The sequence below is a fragment of the Schistocerca serialis genome, chromosome 1, assembly GCF_023864345.2.
Source record: "Schistocerca serialis cubense isolate TAMUIC-IGC-003099 chromosome 1, iqSchSeri2.2, whole genome shotgun sequence".
NCBI lineage: Eukaryota > Metazoa > Arthropoda > Insecta > Orthoptera > Acrididae > Schistocerca > Schistocerca serialis.
The window spans coordinates 776,688,047-776,711,584 of record NC_064638.1 but is presented as its reverse complement, the minus strand read 5'-3'; the positions used below and the strand labels follow the sequence as shown (position 1 = coordinate 776,711,584).

Sequence of the window (23,538 nt, the reverse complement as noted above, 5' to 3'; positions counted from 1 at the left end):
ATCATAGATCCTCCGCATTTCGCAACACTCATCTTACGAGCAGCACTGTCCGTTAAGAAATTATTCTATGATTTGTACAGAAATCGCAGTATTACACTTTTCTGTGGCACACCAGATATTAGTTTTGTATTTGTAGTCCACTCTCCACAAAGGGCAATGTACTCGTTGTACCAGACAGAGAGCTGGTTAGAATGTCACATACAAACTTACCTCATTTAAGGAACGTCGCTAAGGAATTTTACTGTACCAAAATATTTTAGAAAGTTTACGAACACAGGTCATCTCAATACACATCATCCGCGGAGTACGAGGGTTAGGCTTTGCATGGTTAATGATTTTAGAACCCACGCTGGTTTCCATACAAAGTTTCATTTTGTTCCGCTTACGTCATATTGTTATAATTCTGGATTCCGGTACGTGGTAGAATTCTTACAAACAGAAGTGAGTGATATAGAAAACGTAGTTCCTCAGACAAGTTCTTTTATATTTTATGTAGCTGGATGTAACTTGAAATCTTTTCCAATCCAGGCAAACAAGTTTCTGCTCAAGGTACCTTTATTATTGTGGTGAATAATGGAGATTTACGAAACCATGGAACATCTGTCTGAAAAATCGTTTAGATTAACTTTTTATCAACCGCAGTGAAGCGATGATCACCAAGACTTTTTTCAGCGCGATAAAAACGTTGAAATCATAACTTGAGTGATGTGACTTCTGGCTGGATCTTGGAAGAGTGTCCCAATTAGTTACGGGAAGCGTGGGCCTATAAACGACCAGTAACATGGAGAGTAATTGGTGTGCACGGCATCACAGGGGGTTTACATTTTAATGGCAACAGTTTAACCAAGAAATACATCCGTGGACACTGGACACCATGCTGTAATCGACGACAGCAACTTTCGTTGCACTGTAAAAAAATTTTACAAATTGAGTATTAACCATACCGTTTTCCATCGAGATAAATCTCTTACGGGGCAAATTTTCAATAAGACATTCTAGAGAATGAAACATTTTCAATTATTTCAGCTCAATAAATACACGCAAAAAAATGTTACTGCCTCCGGTTCCATACTACGAATTATGCGAATCCTTGCGACCTTATTTCTAAAAAGTGTAAGTTTTATTACTTCTAAGCAACATCTCTGCTACTATATTTTCAAAAAAGCGAGCAATTTTGACTCGTCAATGTCACAGATATACCACTTTCAAAACAGATTATTATATTATTACGCAACAATTGTTCATATTAAGATGTTAAGAAACGCAGCTACGAGAAATCGTTGTCAGTGTAGCATTTCTTACAATGACTCATTCCACTGTGTTGTCTCAAGTCCACCACCATTTTCGTCCTACTTACAAATACAGACCACAATCGCTAATTCAGAACGAAGAAGACAGAACGATCCAGTAAACATTATGACGAACGAAGCTTTCAAAACACAGAACAGCATAAAAGCAGAAACTGATAGTGGCTAACAAGCAGGAAGAAGTAATACCGACACCAGTAAGAAACAGGCACTACAACTTTTTACATAGTATAAAAGTATGAAATTAGTGGTACTTATTTATTGTTGCAGGGAAGCCATAAAATGAAGCAGACAGCACTGAGTGAAATGGACAGATCAGAAGAAATGGCAATCATTCTAATTATTTTCAACAAGACGATAAAAGTTAGAGAAAAGAGCTGAAAGTCGTTGTACGTAGACAGTTGAGACTGAGAGAAATCATAGTGTAAATAATAATACGTCTATAGTCCACAAAACTAGTTTTCGTTAGAGCCAACGTAAATTTCGAAACTTCACATACAGTAATATGACTGTACAAGATACACGTAATTCAATAGCTAACGCAAGAACACGAGGTATAAAATATCATTTTTAAACTTATTTTTCGAACCGACTACGTACCTGTTAGTCTACACACATTTTTTCACTGTTCTTCTGTTTCTTAAACTGACGTGTCGCATACGTGACTACCTGATCATTAACAATAGGTGAAGTGAAGATATATACGTCGCAAAGATTATGGTCTGACCAGCAGATATACATCCTTCGGTTTATTTTTAAAAGTGATCGTACTATAAAAGTTTTCTCTGTCCTCATTGAGCTGCTGTATTATGACTGCAATGCCTTATTTTTCTCTCTTTTGTAATGGGGTTAATTTACAGTTAATAATAACAGCGCAAAAGTTGCCGAAAACTTAAGCAGGATATTCTGCTTTTAGTCACCACTTTCCCTGTTTTTCCTCAGAGTTCTTGCCGCCGCGAGAATAACCAACTTGATCAAGCCCCGTTATTCCTCTAGCACGGTATAATTATTACGAAAACATTATTATGTGTATAGTTGCAAATTTAAGGAACTGGTGCTACCAGATTTTCCTGTATGTTCTGCGATAAAACAAATGATGTATCATGAGAATGAGAAAGGTTTTCACGAAAGACTTCTATCCATCGTCATTTTTGCCGCTCAGAACGCGATTTGGAACATTTACCCTCTAAGAATGGCACTGGACTGTATATACTAAATTTGCAATTCGTTTCACTGATCTTTAGCAACTTACTTGATTTAGGTAACAAAATTAAGCTTAAAAGAAGTATGATAACGGCAAAACTGAGGCCTTCTGTTGAGCGGACGGTTGGACACCACTGGTAAAAAATTACTGTCAATTTGTCCGGTACACAAATGACTCAGCATTTTTTCGCATAACCCTAAGTATATGTGAGAAACGTCAACTAAATATGAAGACATACGTGAGCAGCTTGTGCGGAGTATCCACCATATTTAAAACAAAAAAGGGTGTAGAACGTCTGACTACATTATTTTGGAACTTACTATCTTTGCGTGATATTTTTCTGGCTGCAGCTGTTACGCTATAATCACGCTAAATCGGTATTCCTTTGATTCGAGCATAGTTGTTATGGAGTCACAATTTCGCAAGTAACTACTGAAACAGATCTTTTCACATTTCGACTCCAGCCTGGGATGTTTACACAAATCAAACGAAAAACACTGACAACCTCGTAAGTAAAATTTACATCTACAGCAATACTCCGCACGCCATCTGACGGTGTGTGGCGGAGAGTACTTCTGGTACCACTATCTGAATCCCCCCTTCCCTGTTCCCTTTGCGAATGAGAAGAATGTCTGTTCGGAAACCTCTGGATTATCTCTAATTTCTCGAAGCTCGAACAAAAACTAATATTGTAGACATTTTAGACTGTTTTAGACTGTATTATAATTTACGTAATGGATGCCGTTAATACGTTAACTGGCTCACGTCCGCACGGCAGACTGAGCCGTTAGTCGTTTTAGAGAAGAGAATGCAGCACAAGACAAGCGACAGCGACTAGGCCGAGACGGTCACGTGACTGCTCGGTCGGCTAACAGGGGAAGGAAGGCAGGCAAGGCAGCGTGAGATGAGAAGCAGGCAGACGGAAGACGTGCCACCGCCACCGGCGCTCTTTAGCCCGCCACTTACCCGCTCGGGCTTCTTCTTGGCCGGCTGCGCCTGCGCCCTGTGCAGGTCCACCTCGGTGGCCAGCCTGTTGAAAACCTGAGTGCGCTCCTTCACGCTCAGCTGTTCCGGAGGATCGCCAGCGTCCTAGTCCAACAACCACACACGTCTGTAAACTACTTGCTTTTGGGCACGCACGGCGGCATGCAGCAGGGATCGAATGAGAGGAAAATCAACCAAATGGCCGTTTCTGACTGCACTGAGAGTCAATCTTGCCACTTCTCAAGAAAGTCAATATCTTGACAGAGACAAAATATACATTTCAGAACGAGTTGTTGAAAACGAAAGCATAATCAAAAACAACTGCATATGTAAGACAGCAGTCACCAACTTGGACATCGGCGCACAGGTAATCCTCACAGCATGCGACGAGACCTATTACATCGTTAAAGAAAGGAAGAAAACCAGCTATGCGTTAAGCGCAGATTAGCCAACGAAGCCAAAGTTATTTGTATCATGCGATTATTAGGCAAATTTTATTTGTATAAGAACACACAGGATTCACATTCAGCATTCCTCAGTGTTATAAGAAGCACAAACACGTTTTCGGTCAACCGAGACTTCGGACAAAATATTCTGTAGTAAATACCTACCGTCCACACATTCTGCACGTAATTTTCTCTGATGGCAAAACCTAACAAGACAGTTAACTCCCAATTATACGTGCGGATACAAGAAGCTCTAGTAAGCCTAAATCGCTCAAGCAACTGCAGTCCCAATTTATCAAGTAACCTTATGAATAGATGTGCTTACTAGTGGAAGGAAACCGCAGAACAAGTTTTTCTGAACCGCCTCAAAAAGGAGAAAAACGAATTTTGTCCCAAATCGTTGGTTTCAACTGCCACACAAAGAAATAATCTTGGTACGACAACTGCATGGAATTTACCATATTCCTCTTTCAACAGATCGTGTCACTGGATACCAGCTAATGAAACTTCGTGGTATGTACAGAAGATCACTCCTAAGCGTCAGCAGGCCCGTTTTGTCTGGTGTTTTGACAGATATCTGCAATTTCGTATTTCCATTGTGTAGCTGTAGTCAACCCTAACCCCCCCCCAGAGTAGCCGAGAGCGCTAACGCGCTGCTTCCTGGACTCGGGTAGGCGCACCGGCCCCGAAACGAATCCGTCCGGCGGATTAACGACGACGACAGGTGTGCCGGCCAGCCTGGATGTGGTTTTTAGGCGGTTTTCCAAGTCCTCCTAGGTGAATACCGGGCTGGTCCCCACGTACCACCTCAGTTACACAACTCGCAGACATTTGAAACACATCCACACTCTTTCACGATTTACACTAGACGCAGACAGCTGGGGTACACTAATTCCGTCCCAGGGGGGGGGGGGGGGGGGGGTTATCGGGTGGCGGCAGGAACGGCATCCGGCCACCCCTTAAAATTAACCATGCCAATTCCATACTTAAACCTGCCAACCCTGCGCACAATGTGAGATAAAGGCGGTAGCAAAAGAAAGAAAGAAAGAAAGCTGTAGTCAACCCTACTGCTCATCGCGTCTTTCATGTGACGTCCTGTGACTACGGAAAGTATTGATTTGTGTCAAGCTACAACAAAAAAAAATTTTTTTTTTAAGCGGAATTTTACGTGTCCATTCGATAAAGCGGTCCCAAATTAATCTAGTGCGATATTCATTCCATCGACATGTATTAACAAGGACAGGAAAACACGTTGAATAACCAGTACCCCAGCAGCGACAGCACCGTCCTGGCCCGCGCTGACTGCTATTGCTATTGTCGTGCAGCACAGCTGCTCATTCGCTGCTGGTGACTACCGATTACATTTTGTGTTTTCTGTTCCCGTTATAATATATATCGATGGGCACGTAAAACCGCTTTAAAAAGAATTTGGTGGTAGCTGGATACAAACAGATGCTTTCCGTCGACAATGGGCGTCTTATGAAAGACGCGACAACTATTTGTTTGGACTGACTGCAGCTACACAATGCAAAAACGAAATTGCAGATATCTGCCGAAACACCAGAGAAAATGCGCCTCACGATTCTTACAAGGGACACCCATTATACATTACGACTAGTATGCAAACGGCACCTCGATTACGTTTAATTCGCTCTCCTCTTATCTGTTTCATCAGTTAACGATACCGAACTTTCAAATAAACGAGGCAGTACTCATTCACATATGTCATACGTAATGCTTATATTTCAGAAAATATCTCTGTCGTAGAATACTTCCAGTTCAGAACTGCGAGCACTTCGAGTTAAAAGAAATCATACGCTGACACTGAAACACAGTTCGCCAAACTGTATGGTTAACAAATTACTTCCATTAATAAAAGAGTATCCCCTGACTATCACATTCAATGAAGCTTACGAATTTCGAACATCACGGCTTCACGTGGAACGGACGCAAGGATATTACATCAAATTTTGATACTCATCTACCTGGAGTCTTTCTAGCCAAAAGCTGTACGTCTTCTACCTTCTCGTTGTAAAATAAATTTTAATTGCATCAAGACGTGGATATATCGGCTTCCAAATCCGGACTTTTTTCATCGCAGGTAGGACTTTAAATTTTTTCCATGCAAAATACATTAGGCAAAGCAGCAACATTTTCAATAAATATCCGAAACATTGTATGTACCAAATTAAGTGGTAAAAATTTTCATTTGTTTATTTAAAGCATGCTTAATCTGTAGTAATGCCCTCAAATAACGCACTGTGATTTTGTTTGATAACCGTTTTGATTATTCGTTTCCTTATATGAAAAAGAAGGACGTACAGTCCTAGAACCACAAGCTATAACAATTTTACCTATTAGTTGATGATGAAAACACTGACCTTGTTACATAACATATAAGTTCTGTGTCTGATACGTATGTTTACGCCTTCGCCAAACGTACGTGGTGTTTTAGGAGGAAGTTATGGTTTGACAGTTTGGCGAGTACTCAACGGAAATATCACAAAAGAGGTTAGCTCTTCCCTCAATGGTTTCCGACATGCAGCTGTTTGAAACTCACCGTTTGCCACGTTGATCATTTGAATGCGCACTTCACACAAGGGTGGCGACAGTCTCCATATTGCTGAGGACGGTAACTTTCAGAGTCGTTATCAGTTAATGTGATTCTTTTGCCACATTCCTCATGATATAGAGCACAGAACTTCAAGTCAAGCATATTTTTTTGCGAGTCCAGCTGTCTTCACGCAATCCAAGAGCTGAGAAACGTATTACTTTGGTCCTGTGCCAACGTCTCTGATTCCTACCCAACACGAAGGCTACGGTTAGCTGAAGTTCTGTGCTCTATATCATGAGGAATGTGCAGAGACTAAGAAGTTGTAAGAAAATGAAACGCCTACAGCCGTCCTTATGATCTTATTTATCCTGTAGCTACCACTTTCGGCGCTTCAGTGCGCCATGTTCATGCCTTAGTTGATGCTGCAAGGGTTGTCACGATCCACCATACGCTGCATCAGTGGCCAACAAAACTGGTTTGCACAGACTACCTGTAACTTTGCTGTCAGCAATCCAACCATCAAGATGGCAGTTGATGGTTGGAATGCCTACATCACAGTTAAAGAAAGTCTGCGTAAACAAGTTATGTTGGCCACTGATGCAGCGTGTAGTGGATCGTGACAACCTCTTCAGCATCAACTAAGGCCTAAACGTGGCGCATTGAAGCGCCGAAAATATTAGCTACACCATAAATAAGGTCATAAGGACGGCTGTAGACGTTTCATTTTGTTACAATACCGAACGACTGTGGTCCCCAAGACCTCAGTCAAAAGGATGGACATACAAAAACTTGATGTAGAGAAGTAGCTGAAAAGTATATGGCTAACTATCGCAAATAAAAATTCCTTTATTTTCACAGCGGTTTCCATTTCGCGACCGGTCGGATCTTACTTTCCGAACAGCCCTCGTAGTTAGTTACTACACTACTGGCCATTAAAATTGCTACACCACGAAGATGACGTGCTACAGACGCGGAATTTAACCGACAGGAAAAAGGCGCTGTGACATGCAAATGATTAGCTTTTCAGAGCATTCACACGAGGTTGGCGCCGGTGGCGACACCTACAACGTGCTGACATGAGGAAAGTTTCCAACCGATTTCTCATACACAAACAGCAGTTGACCGGCGTTGCCTGGTGAAACGTTGTGGTGATGCCTCGTGTGAGGAGGAGAAATGCGGACCATCACGTTTCCAATTTTGATAAAGGTCGGATTGCAGCCTATCGCGATTGCGGTTTATCGTATCGCCACATTGCTGCTCGCGTTGGTCGAGATCCAATGACTGTTAGCAGAATATGGACTCGGTGGGTTCAGGAGGGTAATACGGAACGCCATGCCGGATCCCAACGGCCTCGTGTCACTAGCAGTCTAGATGACAGGCATCTTATCCGCATGACTGTAACGGATCGTGCAGCCACGTCTCGATCCCTGAATCAACAGATGTGGACATTTGCAAGACAACAACAATCTGCACGAACAGTTCGACGACGTATGCAGCAGCATGGACTATCAGCTCGGAGACCGTGGCTACGGTTACCCTTGACACTGCATCACAGACAGGAGCGCCTGCGATGGTGTACCCAACAACGAACCTGGGTGCACGAATGGCAAAACGTCATTTTTTGGGATGAATCCAGGTTCCGTTTTCAGCATCATGATGGCTGCATCCGTGTTTGGCGACATCGCGGTGAACGCACATTGGAAGCGCGTAATCGTCATCGCTATACTGGCGTATCACCCGGCGTGATGGTATGGGGTGCCATTGGTTACACGTCTCGGTCACCTCTTGTTCGCATTGACGGCACTTTGAACAGTGGACGTCATATTTCAGATGTGTTACAGCCCGTGGCTCTACCCTTCCTTCGATTCCTGCGAAACCCTACATTTCAGCAGGATAATGCACGACCGCATGTTGCACATCCTGTACGGGCCTTTCTGGATACAGAAAATGTTCGACTGCTGCCCTGGCCAGCACTTTCTCCGGATCTCTCGCCAATCGAAAACGTCTGGTCAATGGTGGCCGAGCAACTGACTCGTCACAATACGCTAGTCACTACTCTTGATGAACTCTGGTATCGTGTTGAAGCTGCATGGGCAGATGTACCTGTACAAGCCATCCTAGCTCTGTTTGACTCAATGCCCAGGCGTAGCAAGGCCGTTATTACGGCCAGAGGTGGTTGTTCTGGGTACTGATTTCTCAGGATCTATGCACCCAAATTGCGTGAAAATGTAATCACATGTCAGTTCTAGTATAATATATTTGTCCAATGAACACCCGTTTATCATCTGCATTTCTTCTTGGTGTAGCAATTTTAATGGCCAATAGTATATAAAGAAAAAATTACCTCAATGGGAAAGTAAAACAACGATTTGTTGACTCACTAGCATCTGCACCGTTCCCATTGCTGGCAGTCTCAAACAGCTGTACCTCAGATCACATTGTGACAGATCATATGCTTATGATTTTCTTCCCTTGAGAATGATCCATATATCACGCCTTATGCTGGTTTGCTTCTCAAACGCCGTGCAAGGTACTAGTGGTTATTCTGGTTACTTGGAGTATTCCGGTGACAGTGAACACAATGAAATGTGGTTTCAGGTCCCACTACATTGGATGAGAGCGCAAAATAGGAGGAAGACTCACCTCCTTGCCAGCTGGTTCAGCTCCCGCAGCCTTTGGGCGCTTGGTGACGTCGATGTTCTCCTTGTTCTCGGTTCTGATCCTGTCGCTGCTCTTGCGGCGCGGGGGCACCGGGGGCGTGGGCTCGGGTGCAGCGGGTTCGCCGCCACCCTGTAACTGCGGCGGAGCAGCCGGAGGGGGCGGCTCGCGGTATTGTGGAGACGGCGGCTGGGGGCTGGCGCCCAGCGTCGGGGGAGGCCGGTACGGCGGCGGCTGGCGAGACGGCGAGACCAGGGACTCGCTGGACACGTACTGCAAGCCGCCCGGACTGCTCACCATCGACTCCACGGACGGAGAAGGAGACGGAGATGGCGAAGGAGAGGCGTAGCCCCCAGGACTCACCGCTCCGGGGATACGGTGTTTCTTCTTCAGGATCAGGTACTTCTCCCCCTGAAAGCGAGATAAGCCTCTCTGCATTCCAAGGGGTCTTCTTCACTGGTCTGGTTTTAATGTGAATACCCGACGGGAGGCCCTAGCCACACGACATTTCCATTATGTGAATATTTACGCTTTGAAAATCTAAAAGGTAATACAGATAAAATTATGGAGTCAAAGGTTATCTGCAACTTATACAAAAACCAGACTGCTGTCAAAGGAGGCGAAAGACGTGGAAGGGCAGCAGTAAATGAAAGGTGGGGTTGTAGCCTAACCCCAATATTATTCAATATGTCCACTGAGCAAGTGGATACAAAAGTGACAATCAGGAAGAGAATTAAATTTCACGGGAAAAGAATAGGATGACTGTGTTTTGGCTACGATACTGTAATACTGCCAGAGATAGCAAAGAACTTGGAAGGAGAAATGAATAGAATGGGCAGTCTCTTGAAAAGATATTATAAGATGAATATCAAGGAAAGTACAACAAGGGTAATGCAATGTAGTTGAATTAAATAACACAATACTGAGGAAATTAGATTAAGAAATGAGACATTACAATTATTAGATGAGTTCTGCTATTTGGTCAGAAAAATAAATGCTGACAACCAAAGCAGAGAGAATATAAAATGCAGGCTAAAATCAGCACGAAAAGAATTTCCGAACAAAAAAACATTGTTGACATCCAACAGAAACTTATATGTTACGAAGTCTTTTCTGAAGGTATTTGTCTGGAGTTTAGCCATGTGAGGAAGTAGACTGTGGATGATGAACAATTCAGACAATAAGACAACAAAAGCTTTTAGATGGAGAGATTGATAATGAGGTGGTACTGAATCGAAATGTAGAGAAAAGAAATTTCTGTTACAACTTGACTACAAGAAACCAACAGCTTTATTGCAATGGTAACAACATTTTCAGCCAGATCACCAAAGTTAAGTGCTGTCGGGCTGGGCTAACACTTGGATGGGAGACCATCTGGTCTGCTGAGTGCTGTTGGCAAGCAGGGGGCACACAGCAAACTGATGAGCTACTTCATTGAGCTCTGGTCTCTCTCATAAACTGCCATATGGCCAGGAAGGCAGTGTGCCAGCCATGTGCTACTCCTTATCCATATCCGGTGACACCTGTGGTCTGAGGATGATAAAATTGCCTGTCGGTACCGTTGGGCCTTCGTGGCCTGTTTGGGTGGAGTTTAGTTTAGTTTTGACTACAAGAAGGAATTAGTTGATAGGACACATCCTGGGACTTCAAGGAAATGTCATTTGGTATTGGAGGGGGAGGGGGGGGGGGATCAGAGTAAAATTGTAGAGGGAGATCAAGGATTGACAACAGTAAGTCTGTTAAAATGGATGTAGACTGCAGTAGTAAAGTAGACAAGAAGAAATTTGCACAGGACAGTTTAGTGTGGAGGGCTCAGCTACTCCATGTCAGTTCCCAGTCTCAAGATTGCAAGAACAACTTATGCAGTACTTCTTTCATGGGTTGCCACTCCTGCATACTTACAGAGTTCGAGTGACAGGGAACTGGTGTCACCAGATGCCATCACTTGCTAATTTTTTTGTGAAAGTTATACCGACATGAAAGTGTATAAAGCCAATACTTACAAAATTGAAACACAAACATAATTTTGCAGTCTGTTCAGAACTTGAGCATTTTTCAACAGCCAGTGGACAGATGCACGTTAAACATGATGCAGAAGGCACAGAGAAACAAACAAACAGACAGTAAGAGAAAAGATAGGAGTTGAATGCTGTTATGAAACAGAACTAGAGAAGAGCGGGGCACATACTGTGACGAAATGATGGAAATGGACTAAGAAGATTTTGAGTTGGCTTCCACATGATAAGAGTAGTCTATAAGACATCTTCATGGTTAATGAACTGACAACATAAAGGAACAAACAGGACAAACTTTGCTGCAAAATGATAAAGACGTAAGTCTGGCAAAGACCAATATCCAGCAGTGGATGATGAAAAGATGTTGATGATGGTCATATGTTCAAGGTAAATTCTGCTATCAACAGTTAGGAAGTACCTCAGACAAGATCTAGAAAGCTATAGTGACTTTCAAAGGCCAACAAGTGATATTTCACGAAGGGTGGTAACAATTGTAATCAAGGAGGTGAAATGGATGGCACATTAGATGTTGCAGATTCACAAAATAAGTCCATACACTTTGGCTTCCACAAGTTTCCAAGGCAGATATTGTGTCTTGGGATGTAAACATGCAAACTGACAGCCTGAAACATGTGGAAAGAGTAGAGACATGAAAATAGCAAAAACCAAGTGAAAAATAATGCCAACTCCGTGATTTTTTGGTAGTGTCTCCCTTCCCAAACAAAAATCTAGTAAATCTGAGGCCAGCAGTTCACAAATATTGGTAACTGCCAGTTACTCATGGCTGAAACTGAATTTTGACTCTTTTCTTACAGCCAAGGTTCACATATAATCTTCAAATGCCAGTTCATTTCCCACACAAAGAACTATGGCTCCACAGACAAAAATTTCCTAAGTCCAACACACTTCTTTTTGATAACAGTTTTAGTCAGTGGAGTCACATGTCCCAAAACGTTTTTGCAACAAATCATACCTAAAATGATTTTTTTTACTGATCTTCAGCACTCTGTATCATCATATTAACCCATACATTTTTGTTACTAAGTATGATTACTGAAACAACCAAATATGATACTTCAGCTTAACAAATACACAAAGCAACTATGCATCTACCAGATTTTCATCTATCAGCCAGTCACAATGTAGAATATGTGAGGTCACACAAAACTCACTGTTCCCACATACGACTGATGGAAGACATTAAATCACTCTCCAGGAGTAGTATGATTCTTACAGAATCACACAAACTTCCAAAGAAAACATCAGCTTTCAACTTACCGTTGACCACGGTCTAGTTAAGAGATCAAGCTCTCTCCACAAACTTCATTCACCAAAAAGTAAAAATAATACTGAAATAAACATTTTCAGTCAATAATAGATTTTTCTTAATTAATAATTAAATTCAAGCAATTAAATAGTATTTTGCAAAGTTAGACCTCACACTGGTCAATTGATATCCTATTTGTCAATGTTAGACACTATTTTTGGCTATACAAATTTGGATAAAAACCCCTGGTGTACTTTATTAGGGGTCTTGCTTTTGCACAGCTCATATATTTGACCAATCACAATCAATTACTCACCAGTAAATCTGCATCACTGACTACAAAGATACCATTTTTAAGAAATATGAAAGCCAGAGCTTTATGTGCTGGCTTCTCTTTACTTTACTTTCTTCAGATGTTTCTTGGCTCATGTTCCACGTGATAAGTGAGAACTTTCATCATATGTACTGAGTGTTAAAATAGCTGAGACTGGACCTTACAAAAAACTGATCACTTTCCATGAGACTATAGTGCTTTTCTGACAACTGAGTGTGAATGAAACAAAGAAATTCATCACAAGGTCTATATTTTAAAGAAATACATAAAATTTACAGTTTAGTTTAAAATGATACGTGGATCACATGGAAATTTAAGTATTGAGTTTATAGCAGGTAACACCAGATGTTTCCAAAATCTACATAGTTTGTTCATATAACAATTTACTTGGATAGTAAGCTATGCCTTACAACTGAAGTGTGAAGATTAGTAGACTATAAAGCATTTTCTCTATAAGCCAAAATTTAATAAAATCATATTACATTCCTCTCTTGCAAAAATGCTGCTTTTGCCACCTGACCCATAGCTATAACTGATCATTTTTCTTATTTATGTATCTCTTTGTTGGATTACTTTGGAGTTGCAAGAATGTTGTTTCATTTCTTTATTACTATACTGTCAGGTCCCACTGTCAGTCTGTTTTTTTTTTTTTTGTCAGATATCAATTTTGTGACTCAGTAATACCATGTATGTATACCAATGTTGTACAATATATATTTATAGAAATGTTAAACGTTGGGCAACTACTTACATCCTCATTGCGCATAGTGGCAAGGTCATTTACATATTCTTTGAATAAGTTTCGTGCTTCAACTGAAAAGAAAAGAAAGAGGGTGGATGCAAATTAAAAGTACCAATGCAGTTCATTTTATTTTTTTATGTTAAAAGGTATAACATTTAAGACAATAATTCCACTAATAGGATGTATTATTTTATCAACTAAAACATTTATATGGCACTGAATTAATACATTTATGTGGCAGTGAACATGAACAATGGTGCAAAATAATATAAATTTTCATGAAAGTATACTTACAGCTCTTTGGACAGTATACCCATGTATTAGAAAGCTTTTAACAATAGTTTTAAAACTGCCCATCAACAAACTGTTTTCACAACCCAACAACAGTTTCACTATTGTTACAATGACTAACAAGCAAATATCGTACACACTACATTTTACAGTCAAACTAATTATTCCTTAATGTTGACAGAGTGCAGCATCAACCAGCCACAATTAACATTCCGTATCACATAACAGCCACTGTTGTTCAATAACATCATTATCTGATAACAAAAGCATTAGTCGTTACTTTACAGTACAGAAATTATTGAAATACTGTGCGAAACAATAGTTCGTCACACTGTTATTGGACATCATTAAAATCAACAGCAACAAGTACAGTAATTGCTGGAGACATCCAAAGTTCAAACTCTTGAGAAGCTGCATGTGTTAAGCCCACAAAATCAGCACAGCCACAGTTTTGAAATATTTGTTGGGGGGCAGTCTTCCCTAGAGACTGATGATTGCCAACTAGGGACCATTCACATCAAAATTTAATCATATGACTAAACATTTTCTGATCTCTCTCATATGCCGCTACATGGAAATGTTATTGTGTTAGTTATCTCAATCAATAATAATGTCGAAACTGAACCAATCTTTCAGTCTGCAGAAGAGTGAGTCCAATTTGGATCTTCCTGGTCAATTAAAACTGTGTATTGGACTGGGACTCTAACTTGCAAGCTTGTTTTCCGTGTTCTAAGCTCTCACTGAGTTAGAACTCACAGATTTACTGACAACAGAACCTGTCTCCTACTTTCTGAGCTTCAGGAACATTTTGCCGCACACCTTGCTGAACTAGCAAATTTCAAAGAGAGTGAAGCTGTGAGCGCTGGTCATGACTCGTCCCTGGATAGCTCAGTAAAAGAACTTCCCAAAAAAGGCATGGTTCTGGGATCGCATCCTTGTCCATCACACAGCTCTTACGTAATACTGGAGTTCTTTTTCTACATCCATCAATGTATCCAGAACATTAGTAGTCCAAGCAGAATCGAATACAGAACCTTACGATTTTGCTGAAACTCTCTGTAGATAATGGGCCAACATACTAAACATGCTGGCTGGTGAGTCTGAGTGTTGGGGTGTGGGTGAGGGGGATGGGGAGCTTGAAGCTCACATTTTAAGTTTTCTTGGATATCCTGAAACCCGCGGCTTCTATGGAAAACCTTTCGCAGTTTAAAGTTAAATTACGTTAAGTTTCCTACTAAAAAGGTCTGGCTGATTTTTACTCTTGGACTAATAGTCTCCAGGTTGTAGGATATAGAAAAATCGGAAATTATTTTAAATAAGTGTTTTAATGGAATAAAATTAATGTTTGCCGCTAAATGAAGAACACACATTTAATATGTGGACCATACCTAAGTGCATTACAGACGTATTAATGAATAAATTACTTTTTGGAGACGTAACAGGTTGGAGGACGAGGGGATAAACGGTAGAAGCGCGAGGAAAAGTAAGTCGCCAGACTGCGTGTCATGCATTTCCCTTCTTCACAGGCAAGGGCGTACCCAGGATCTGAACTGGGGGGGTTGCTAGCAGATCCCAAGGACAGTTGTGCTAGTTGCAGAGTGTATGACATTACTTTGTGTGCTGAAAGGAAAGAAGTGAACTTCCGAAAAACGCAAATCGCGATTCACACAAAAGTCTAGCGTCCTAAGCTCGAAGAGGACATGAAAGCTTCTCAAATTCAGATTGGCTGCTGAGCATTCACTATCTTTGTCAACAATAGATCATAAAGGTGACTTCATAAAAAGACATTTTCGTCGATTCTAAAATTGTCCAAACACTAAGAGCAACACGCTTCCCCAGTAACAATGTGAATATTTTGTTTCAAAAAAAGCGACTGTTCAGTGTACAAAATTTTTTCATAAAGAGGAAACGTTACTACCCAGTATATCATTAATTTTTTTTCCTCGCCAGCCTAGAATTTTTTGCGTCTGTAGAGACTTAAAATGTGAATGTACAGACATATCACGTGTCATGTAGGGACTTGGTCGAAAATGTGTTGTCAACACTACAGTGTTGTCGAATTCGGAGGAAAACCCCGTGTGTTTATTGTGAAACAGTAGTGTGTCTGTTCCCAAGAAAAGTAATGGAGAATGTTAGTTTTCGACAAAGCACAAAAAAATTAGACAGTGAATTTCCTGTTAATTCTGAATTACGAACACGTAAAAGTTGAGACATAAAATCTTAATTACCAATATAGCAAAGTGCGTTTACAAAGCCAGTTAGCAAAACAGTAACATGATAATGGGCTCTTAACAAGTCTGCTGTGTTTTATCGAAAAGGGATAAAACCTTCCAATGACGGGGAAGTAGTTAAAGAAGCAATCAATGAACAGTGTCTCGGAATCTCTGTTCGATGGTCACGAAAATAAATCTGCACTTAGTCTTTCAAAGGACTTCAATTGTCTCACCTAACTGTTGCTAGACGTGTTGAAGAGATTTCTGAAGATTCTGAGCCTCAATTATATCAGAACATGCTATGGTGTGTATTTTTCGCTTCAGTTTGATGAAAGCACTGATATTTCTCATGTTGGAGAGTTGTGTTCATTTATTAGAATGGTCTTTAGAGATTTTACGGTCAAAGAGAAGTTTATTAAAGTGTTGCCACCTCATGAACGTGTTAGGGGACAAGACATATTTAACGCTTTCCTGATGTTTGTGAAACGTAGCGACTTCCCGCACTTTAAACGTTTTGTGATAACAACCACCTTCAACGACGGAAAGAATCATGGGTTTCTTGCTGTGAGGTTGGTTGGTTGGTTTGTTTGGGGGAGGGGGCCAAACAGCGAGGTCATCGGTCCCATCGGATTAGGAAAGGATGGGGAAGAAACTCGGCCGCGCCCTTCCAAAGGAACCATCCCGACCTGGAGTGATTTAGGGAAATCACCGAAAACCTAAATCAGGATGGCCGGATGCGGGTTTGAACCGTCGCGTCGTCCACCCGAATGCAAGTCCAGTGTGTTAACCACTGCGTCCCCTCACTCGGTGGGTTTCTGGCTCTCTGTGCTGTCGATGATTCATTTTCAAAATTTCTTTCTTATCACTGTATTGTCACCCAAGAAGCTATATGTGCCAAGATTCTGAAATTTGACTATGTCACGAAACTTGAAACTCGTATAGAAAATTACATCTGAGCATATTCTACAGGCCGGCCGGAGTGGCCGAGCGGTTCTACGCGCTACAGTCTGGAACCGCGCGACCGCAGGTTCGAATCCTGCCTCGGACATGGATGTGTGTGTTGTCTTTAGGTTAATTAGGTTTAAGTAGTTCTAAGTTCTAGGGGACTGATGACCTCAGAAGTTAAGTCCCATAGTGCTCAGAGCCATTTGAACCATATTCTACACGGCACCAAATCTTCTGAATGTATCATATTATGAGAATGGTGACATAATTCTTCATGCTAACGTAAGATGGCTTATTATGGGGAAAACTATGGAACGATTGTGCAATCTTCTTGGTGAGATATGAGATTTTCTGAAATCATCTGGGCAACATTGTCAAGAACTTAACGACATACCATGGTTTCTTGATTTAGGTTTCTTGACAGATATTAAAATTAAGTAGCTACATCTCCAATTGCAAGGGAAAATCGCTACATTTCAGCCGTAAGTACAGCAAATGCTTTTCAGATGAAACTAGTATTATGGATGATAAAGGTAAAAAAACTGTGGAAACCGCAGATATCGGCGAATACGACTATCTATCGCTTGCCAAGCATCTTGAAATATTACTTACAGAATTTCGTGACCTGTTTAGCAACTGATTATGTTTATCAGTAACCCATTTGTTTCAGTTGTCATTACTGAACTTGGAGGGAGGTAGGATATGAGAGACCACTAGGAATTTTTCTGGACTCTGATGGACAGCAATAAAAGTCCCATGATTGTCAGTGTTGCTTTGGAAACTTATTCTTGTTTCGGCTCGACATATATTAGTGAAGTCACGTTTTCATCTATGAGCATAATCAAGAATAAATACAGATTCAGCCTGACAGATTCACATCTATATATGACGCATTAAGAACAGCTTATTCCAACTACACACCAGATTTTTCTGAACACAGCGAACGTGCAGTGGCAAACCTCAAATTAATTACGTAAGTCGTCGATCTAAGCAATTTTAATTATATCTGTACACTATTCCGCAGATTTTATTTTCAACAGGCTTCTAGCATAAAAAAAAAAAGAACGATAAAACCCAAGTATTCAAATACAATGTGAAAGGCTTCCTAGTGGCACACTCGACTTCTGTATATCAATTCCTCGCAGTAGTTCAGACTTTGTTCCTGTATGTGTTATTTATTTATATACTGTACTCTAATTGTTTTCTCATGCTTTACTAATCTTTGGTTTTAAATTTTCTAATCAGCATTCTGTAAACTAAGTTCCGACTCATTCCATGAATAACACAGGGACCGTACCAACTTCCCCACACCGATTCGATTCGTATTGACAGGATGTGTACGGCACGACTACGACTTCAACATATGTGAAAAGGAAGACGCAACTCTCAGCCGCTTTCGAGAAAACTGGGTTTGAAAATTTTACGCGAATTTATACATTGTGTGTGGTCGCTAGTACTCGAGAAGTCCGCAGCAGAGCGTGTTAAGCGGTTAGTTTCAAGAGCGAGGGGTACAAAGATCGAATATCCTGTCTGCACTTCTTTTTTCTCCCCAAGTAATTACATGACTGAGAAAACTGTTATTATTAAATGTTCCATTTATTATTGCCATAATCTTTATCCCCAAAAATGTACAAAAAATTTCGTAATAGTATTGGAATAAAATGGATACACAAGAAGTTTCAATGGAATCAGTATAGTTACTTACATTATTTTATCTACGTGTGTGTCAAGTGTAAGGTGTAACTTATGGAGCGCAGCACGAAACAGGGTGATGACAGAAACACAGGAACCAATAATTCCTGCGACGTACTACACCTGTAACGAACGCCGATCTTTTAATGTGCATGGTTTTCTCAATGTGCATTGCAAAACAAACATGGGTTACATTCGTAAGTGGTGCTTGGTCAGCATATAATTTCGCGGCGTACAGCGCATACCTGTTCTTACAATTAGTAGGAATGAAATACAGACCTCGCGCTTATCAAAATAAGCGTTTACACGCTTGGTCGCGGAATCCTTGGTTACTATAACCGTACAAAGTATGTGAGCATGCGTAAAATGTTCAAACCCTATTCTCTCGAAAACGATTGAGAGTTGCGTCTTGCTACTTACGTATGTTGAAGCCCTAGTCATGGCCTACACAGCCTGTCAATACGAATCAAATTGTCGAGGAGAAGTTCGTACCACCTCCCTGTACGTAGCCTTGGCTCGCACAGAATCATATAAAACGACAGTAAAATAAAATAAATGGCTTGATCGGCGCACAGGACTTGCATTTGGAAGAAGCGGCATTGAAATCCTCATCCAGTCATTCTGACTTAGGTTTACAATGGATTCTCTACTGGGCCAGTCCTTTGAAAAGAACATCCCCCATTCTCCTTTTCTATCCTTGCCCTGCCCAAGAATGCGATCTGTCTCTAATGGCCTCATCACTGATGGCATAAGAAACTCTAATTTTCCTTCCTTCCCGAGGAAGATCCATAGCAACTCAAGAAAGTTCCCACATAGAACATTCAAATCTATTCATGTGAATTCAAAAGCTTCTTGACATGCATTTGTAATCGCTGTATGACTTCATACCTAAGTGTACATTTTCTGCAACATACATCGATCTTCTGCCTTCTCCACAGTCACATTCTCATACCAACTTATTGTTGTTAGGTAAAATATGTATCATACGGAGTTGTCCTTTTCCAACACTATCTCAAGTTCAGCTGATCATTTCTGTCATGGTCTCTTCCAATGTCAGTATTTGCAAGACATAAATGTATTGAAAGGAGGATAGCAACCTCCACCTTCTGTTACTTATGGCAATCTTATCTCTACAGAGATAGTGAAAGCCCCAATAATCAAAGCTGCATACTCTGATCTTTATTTTCCCCTTCTTCTGTTCTTTACTGCGACTGTCTACAACTCATGTTCCTTCCACACAACAATGTGCTTCGGATGCAGTTTCAGAAACTACTACTTTTACTGAGGAATTGTGCTAGTCTAATCCAAATTAAGTTTCAGCCCACGTTGTTTTGACCATGTCTGGTCTTACTATCTGTTAGAACATTTTTTTCTTTTTCTTTTTTGTTTCTGTTTAACAAGTTGTTACTAACCTATCTAATACTCTGCAGACAGTCTCTCTTGAAAGTCGATGTCAATTAACCTGTACAATCCATTCACCAATTCTTTTCAGTCTTCCACACTTGCAGATATGACAGCCGTATCATAGCAGTGAAGTTTCACCAGCGTTTTGTATGTTTATTTCATTTCTTTCACAGCTTACACTTCAATGGTACGAAATGAAAACCTTGTAACTCCATTTTGTTAAGCAAGCATTTGTATAGGAAAAACGGCATCTTAAAAAATAATATAAAATGATACATAAAATTGCTACATGTATAACTATATGGTAGAAGACTAGTTATATACAGGTTAGAGAAACCCATGCACTTTCAAATCTCTCTTTGATTATGGAATTTCTGGCTACTGGAAACATGAGTTTTCAGAGACAGATGGAGTTATAAAGTTTTCACTGCCTACCATTGATATAGTGAAGTTCTATACAAAGCAATTACAATACTTTTTGCCACAATACAAAAATAACAACCACAGTAAAGATGAAAAACTTTAAGATGCAGCATCACACTTAAGTACATCAGGAAATATAAACAGAAATACACACAATCTATGTACTTCTATTTATAAAATATATATCTTTCATTGTCTCTGTGTGCTATGTGAAACCATTAGGAATTCTTAGCAAAAAACTGAGTTAAGCACAGTTCTTAGCGCTGGCTGGTGTGGCCAAGCGGTTAAGGCGCTAAAGTCTGGAACCGCGTGACCGCTACGGTCGCAGGTTCGAATCCTGCCTCGGGCATGGATGTGTGTGATGTCCTTAGGTTAGTTAGGTTTAAGTAGTTCTAAGTTCTAGGGGACTGATGACCTCCGATGTTAAGTCCCATAGTGTTCAGAGCCATTTGAACCATTTAGTTCACAGCAAAAGGCTGCATTGGGCATGCTACTTACTAAATATTTCTGAAAACTGTGTACTCAGAATGCATAGTCCAATGAAAAACTCAAAGAATGTTTAGCATAGACTATTAACAAGCCTGGAGAGAGATTGTGAACAGATAAGCTCAGTAACTCTCTCCAGTGATCTTCATCACCTATACAACGGATGACACAATTAGCATTTTTGACAAATATCACTTCAGCATGCTCTATGTTGCCACATCTTAAATACACTGATCACAAATTGGCAGCTTTCACTCTTAATTGATGTAACTGGATAACTGCCTAAGTGCGATGAGTTGGGGTGCTGTTGAATAAAGAATGTGATATTGACTCCCAAATACTCAGATAATCTGAATGGAAACAATTACATCAAGTTGTTTTTAGAGCCTGTGGTACCACGCTTCAGGTGCAAGCAAAAACTAAAATTTCAGCAGGAAAATACCAGGCCACATGTAGGTAGGATTGTGCATGTCTACTTCCCTCACCAATAAGTTTGTCTGACATGTCATTCATCATACATGTTTGGAGCATCATTGGTCAGCATTTTGTTTGTCATGATTGTGCAGCAATCACTGTTAATGCTTTGTGGACTTCAATATCAACTTCCTGGCATATCAACGTCCTCTTTGAAATATTAATGTATTAGTGGACTTACTTCAAATTTTCAGTGTCTCTTCAATTTCTTCAAAAGACCATATCTCCAGGACCTTAACCTCTATGCCATCTTACTTCACAACAGGTACCTAGCTTTGTGGAACTGGAAGGGACATTATTGGTGTTTTGATGAAGTCACTAGGGGCAGCGAAAAGCTTATACTGGAGGAGGATGGGGAAGGAAATTGGCTGTTGAGGAACACAAGACTCGTACACCATCTGCTGGTGTCTTATAGAAAGCTGGAAACTGTACGTCCGCCTTCAGCATGTGTGTGACATAACTGTAATGGAATGCTCTGTGTGTGTGTGTGTGTGTGTGTGTGTGTGTGTGTATTTTGAAGCTGAGGCTGATGGGAACAAATAACAGGCTTGGTCACTCTCAGGTGGATGAAAAGAGCCTAAACACCATTTTGGTAGAAATAGAAGCTGCAATAAACTCATATAATTCACTCAGGGATATAGTGACACAGTGATGATACCAGCCCACTTCCTAAATCATGCCAAACTGGAAACCATTCCATGTGGGTCATTTAGCAGATTGTTCACAGAACCACTTTAAGACTGTTACTTGACTGCTCCACTTTCAAATAACATATGGGAAAAATGAATAGCTAGATCTTTCGGTGCAAGCTTGATTTCTTTTATTTCATAATGATGGCCATGTCTTGATATGTATGTGGGAGTCAACAAAATATTCTTGCACTTGGAGCATAAAGTATGTGACTGAAATTTCATGAAAGACCTTTCCACAGCAAAAAAATGCATTTCTATTAAAGATTCCACCCAAACTCTTTTAACACACCTGTGACTCTCTGCCCTCTTTTTTTGCAATAATTCAGAATGAGCTGCTCTCCTTTGAACTTCTTGGATCTCCTACATCAACCCTACAAGGTAAGGATCCCATACCATGCAGCAATACTCCAGGAGATGACACAAAAGTGAGTGTATGCAGTCTCTTCAGTAGCCATAATGATGATACCCAGAACGTCAAGACAGAAAGCAGTTGGCAAATTTGAAAAAACATGGATGCAAACTAAGTTGATCTTGTCAAACAGCAAATTTGCCCACACTGTTTTAGAAAAACCATGGGAAACCTCTATCATGGCATACTATACGATTCAGTAGTAAAGAAACAAAAAAAATTGCTGTAGTGCTAGAACAAAAGAGTAGCTAAAAATGATAAAGCATGTAGGTCTATACACAGAACATCATGATAAAACACTATGGCGGTACAGATAAATTGGAAACAATAATGTGTCAAAAAGCACAACAAACTGTGTAGCAATTTGCCCAATGGTTGAAACAGTGGTATGAACTATGACTACACAAAAAAAGACTGTATGACATTATTGATTGGAAGATCCCATATGGGGTTGTTTGGGCACCTGGTACAAGACCTCTATTTGACAACATTTCGACGACTCACATGTCAATGAAGATGAGATGAAATGATAAGGAAAACACAGTGCTCCAGTGAAGAAACTCTCTGACCTGACTGGGAATTCAAACCTGAACTCTGTGATTTAGAGGCAGTGATGATAGCCACTTGCCAATGAGCTTCAGGCTAGAGACACTAGGTTGAACCATACAACATACTTTTATCACTTTTGAAAAGAAGTGTCTCAGAAGGTCTACTGCTATTTAAGCCCTGAAGGAAATACAGTAATCTCGATCACCAATATTATTTTTGTTAACATATCAAGTGTTTCGGGCTATCATCATCATCATCATCATCATCATCAGATTAGTAAAAGCCATATACAGTACTTTGTCACCTGCTACTGCAAGGGGCATTCAATAAGTAATGAAATACTTTTTTCTTTTTACTCAACTAATTGCGGTTGAAAAAATGCAGAATTTGCTGTGGGATATCATGGAATATTCATCCTTCTGCTCCTACAATTTCATGAACGTCTGATA

At 40.5% G+C, this 23,538-nt stretch overlaps 1 protein-coding gene across 1 annotated transcript in view; it reads right to left on the bottom strand.

Annotated features, from left to right (window-relative positions):
• Positions 1 to 23,538, bottom strand: part of LOC126431845 (ankyrin repeat domain-containing protein SOWAHA) — a 402,948-nt gene that overhangs the window by 371,703 nt on the left and 7,707 nt on the right. The window contains exons 2-4 of the mRNA XM_050090438.1: positions 13,521 to 13,582; positions 9,139 to 9,564; positions 3,478 to 3,600 (exon numbers count right to left, since the gene is read on the bottom strand). Of these exons, the coding sequence (XP_049946395.1) occupies positions 3,478 to 3,600; positions 9,139 to 9,564; positions 13,521 to 13,582 (611 nt within the window). The remainder of the gene's footprint in view (positions 1 to 3,477; positions 3,601 to 9,138; positions 9,565 to 13,520; positions 13,583 to 23,538) is intronic.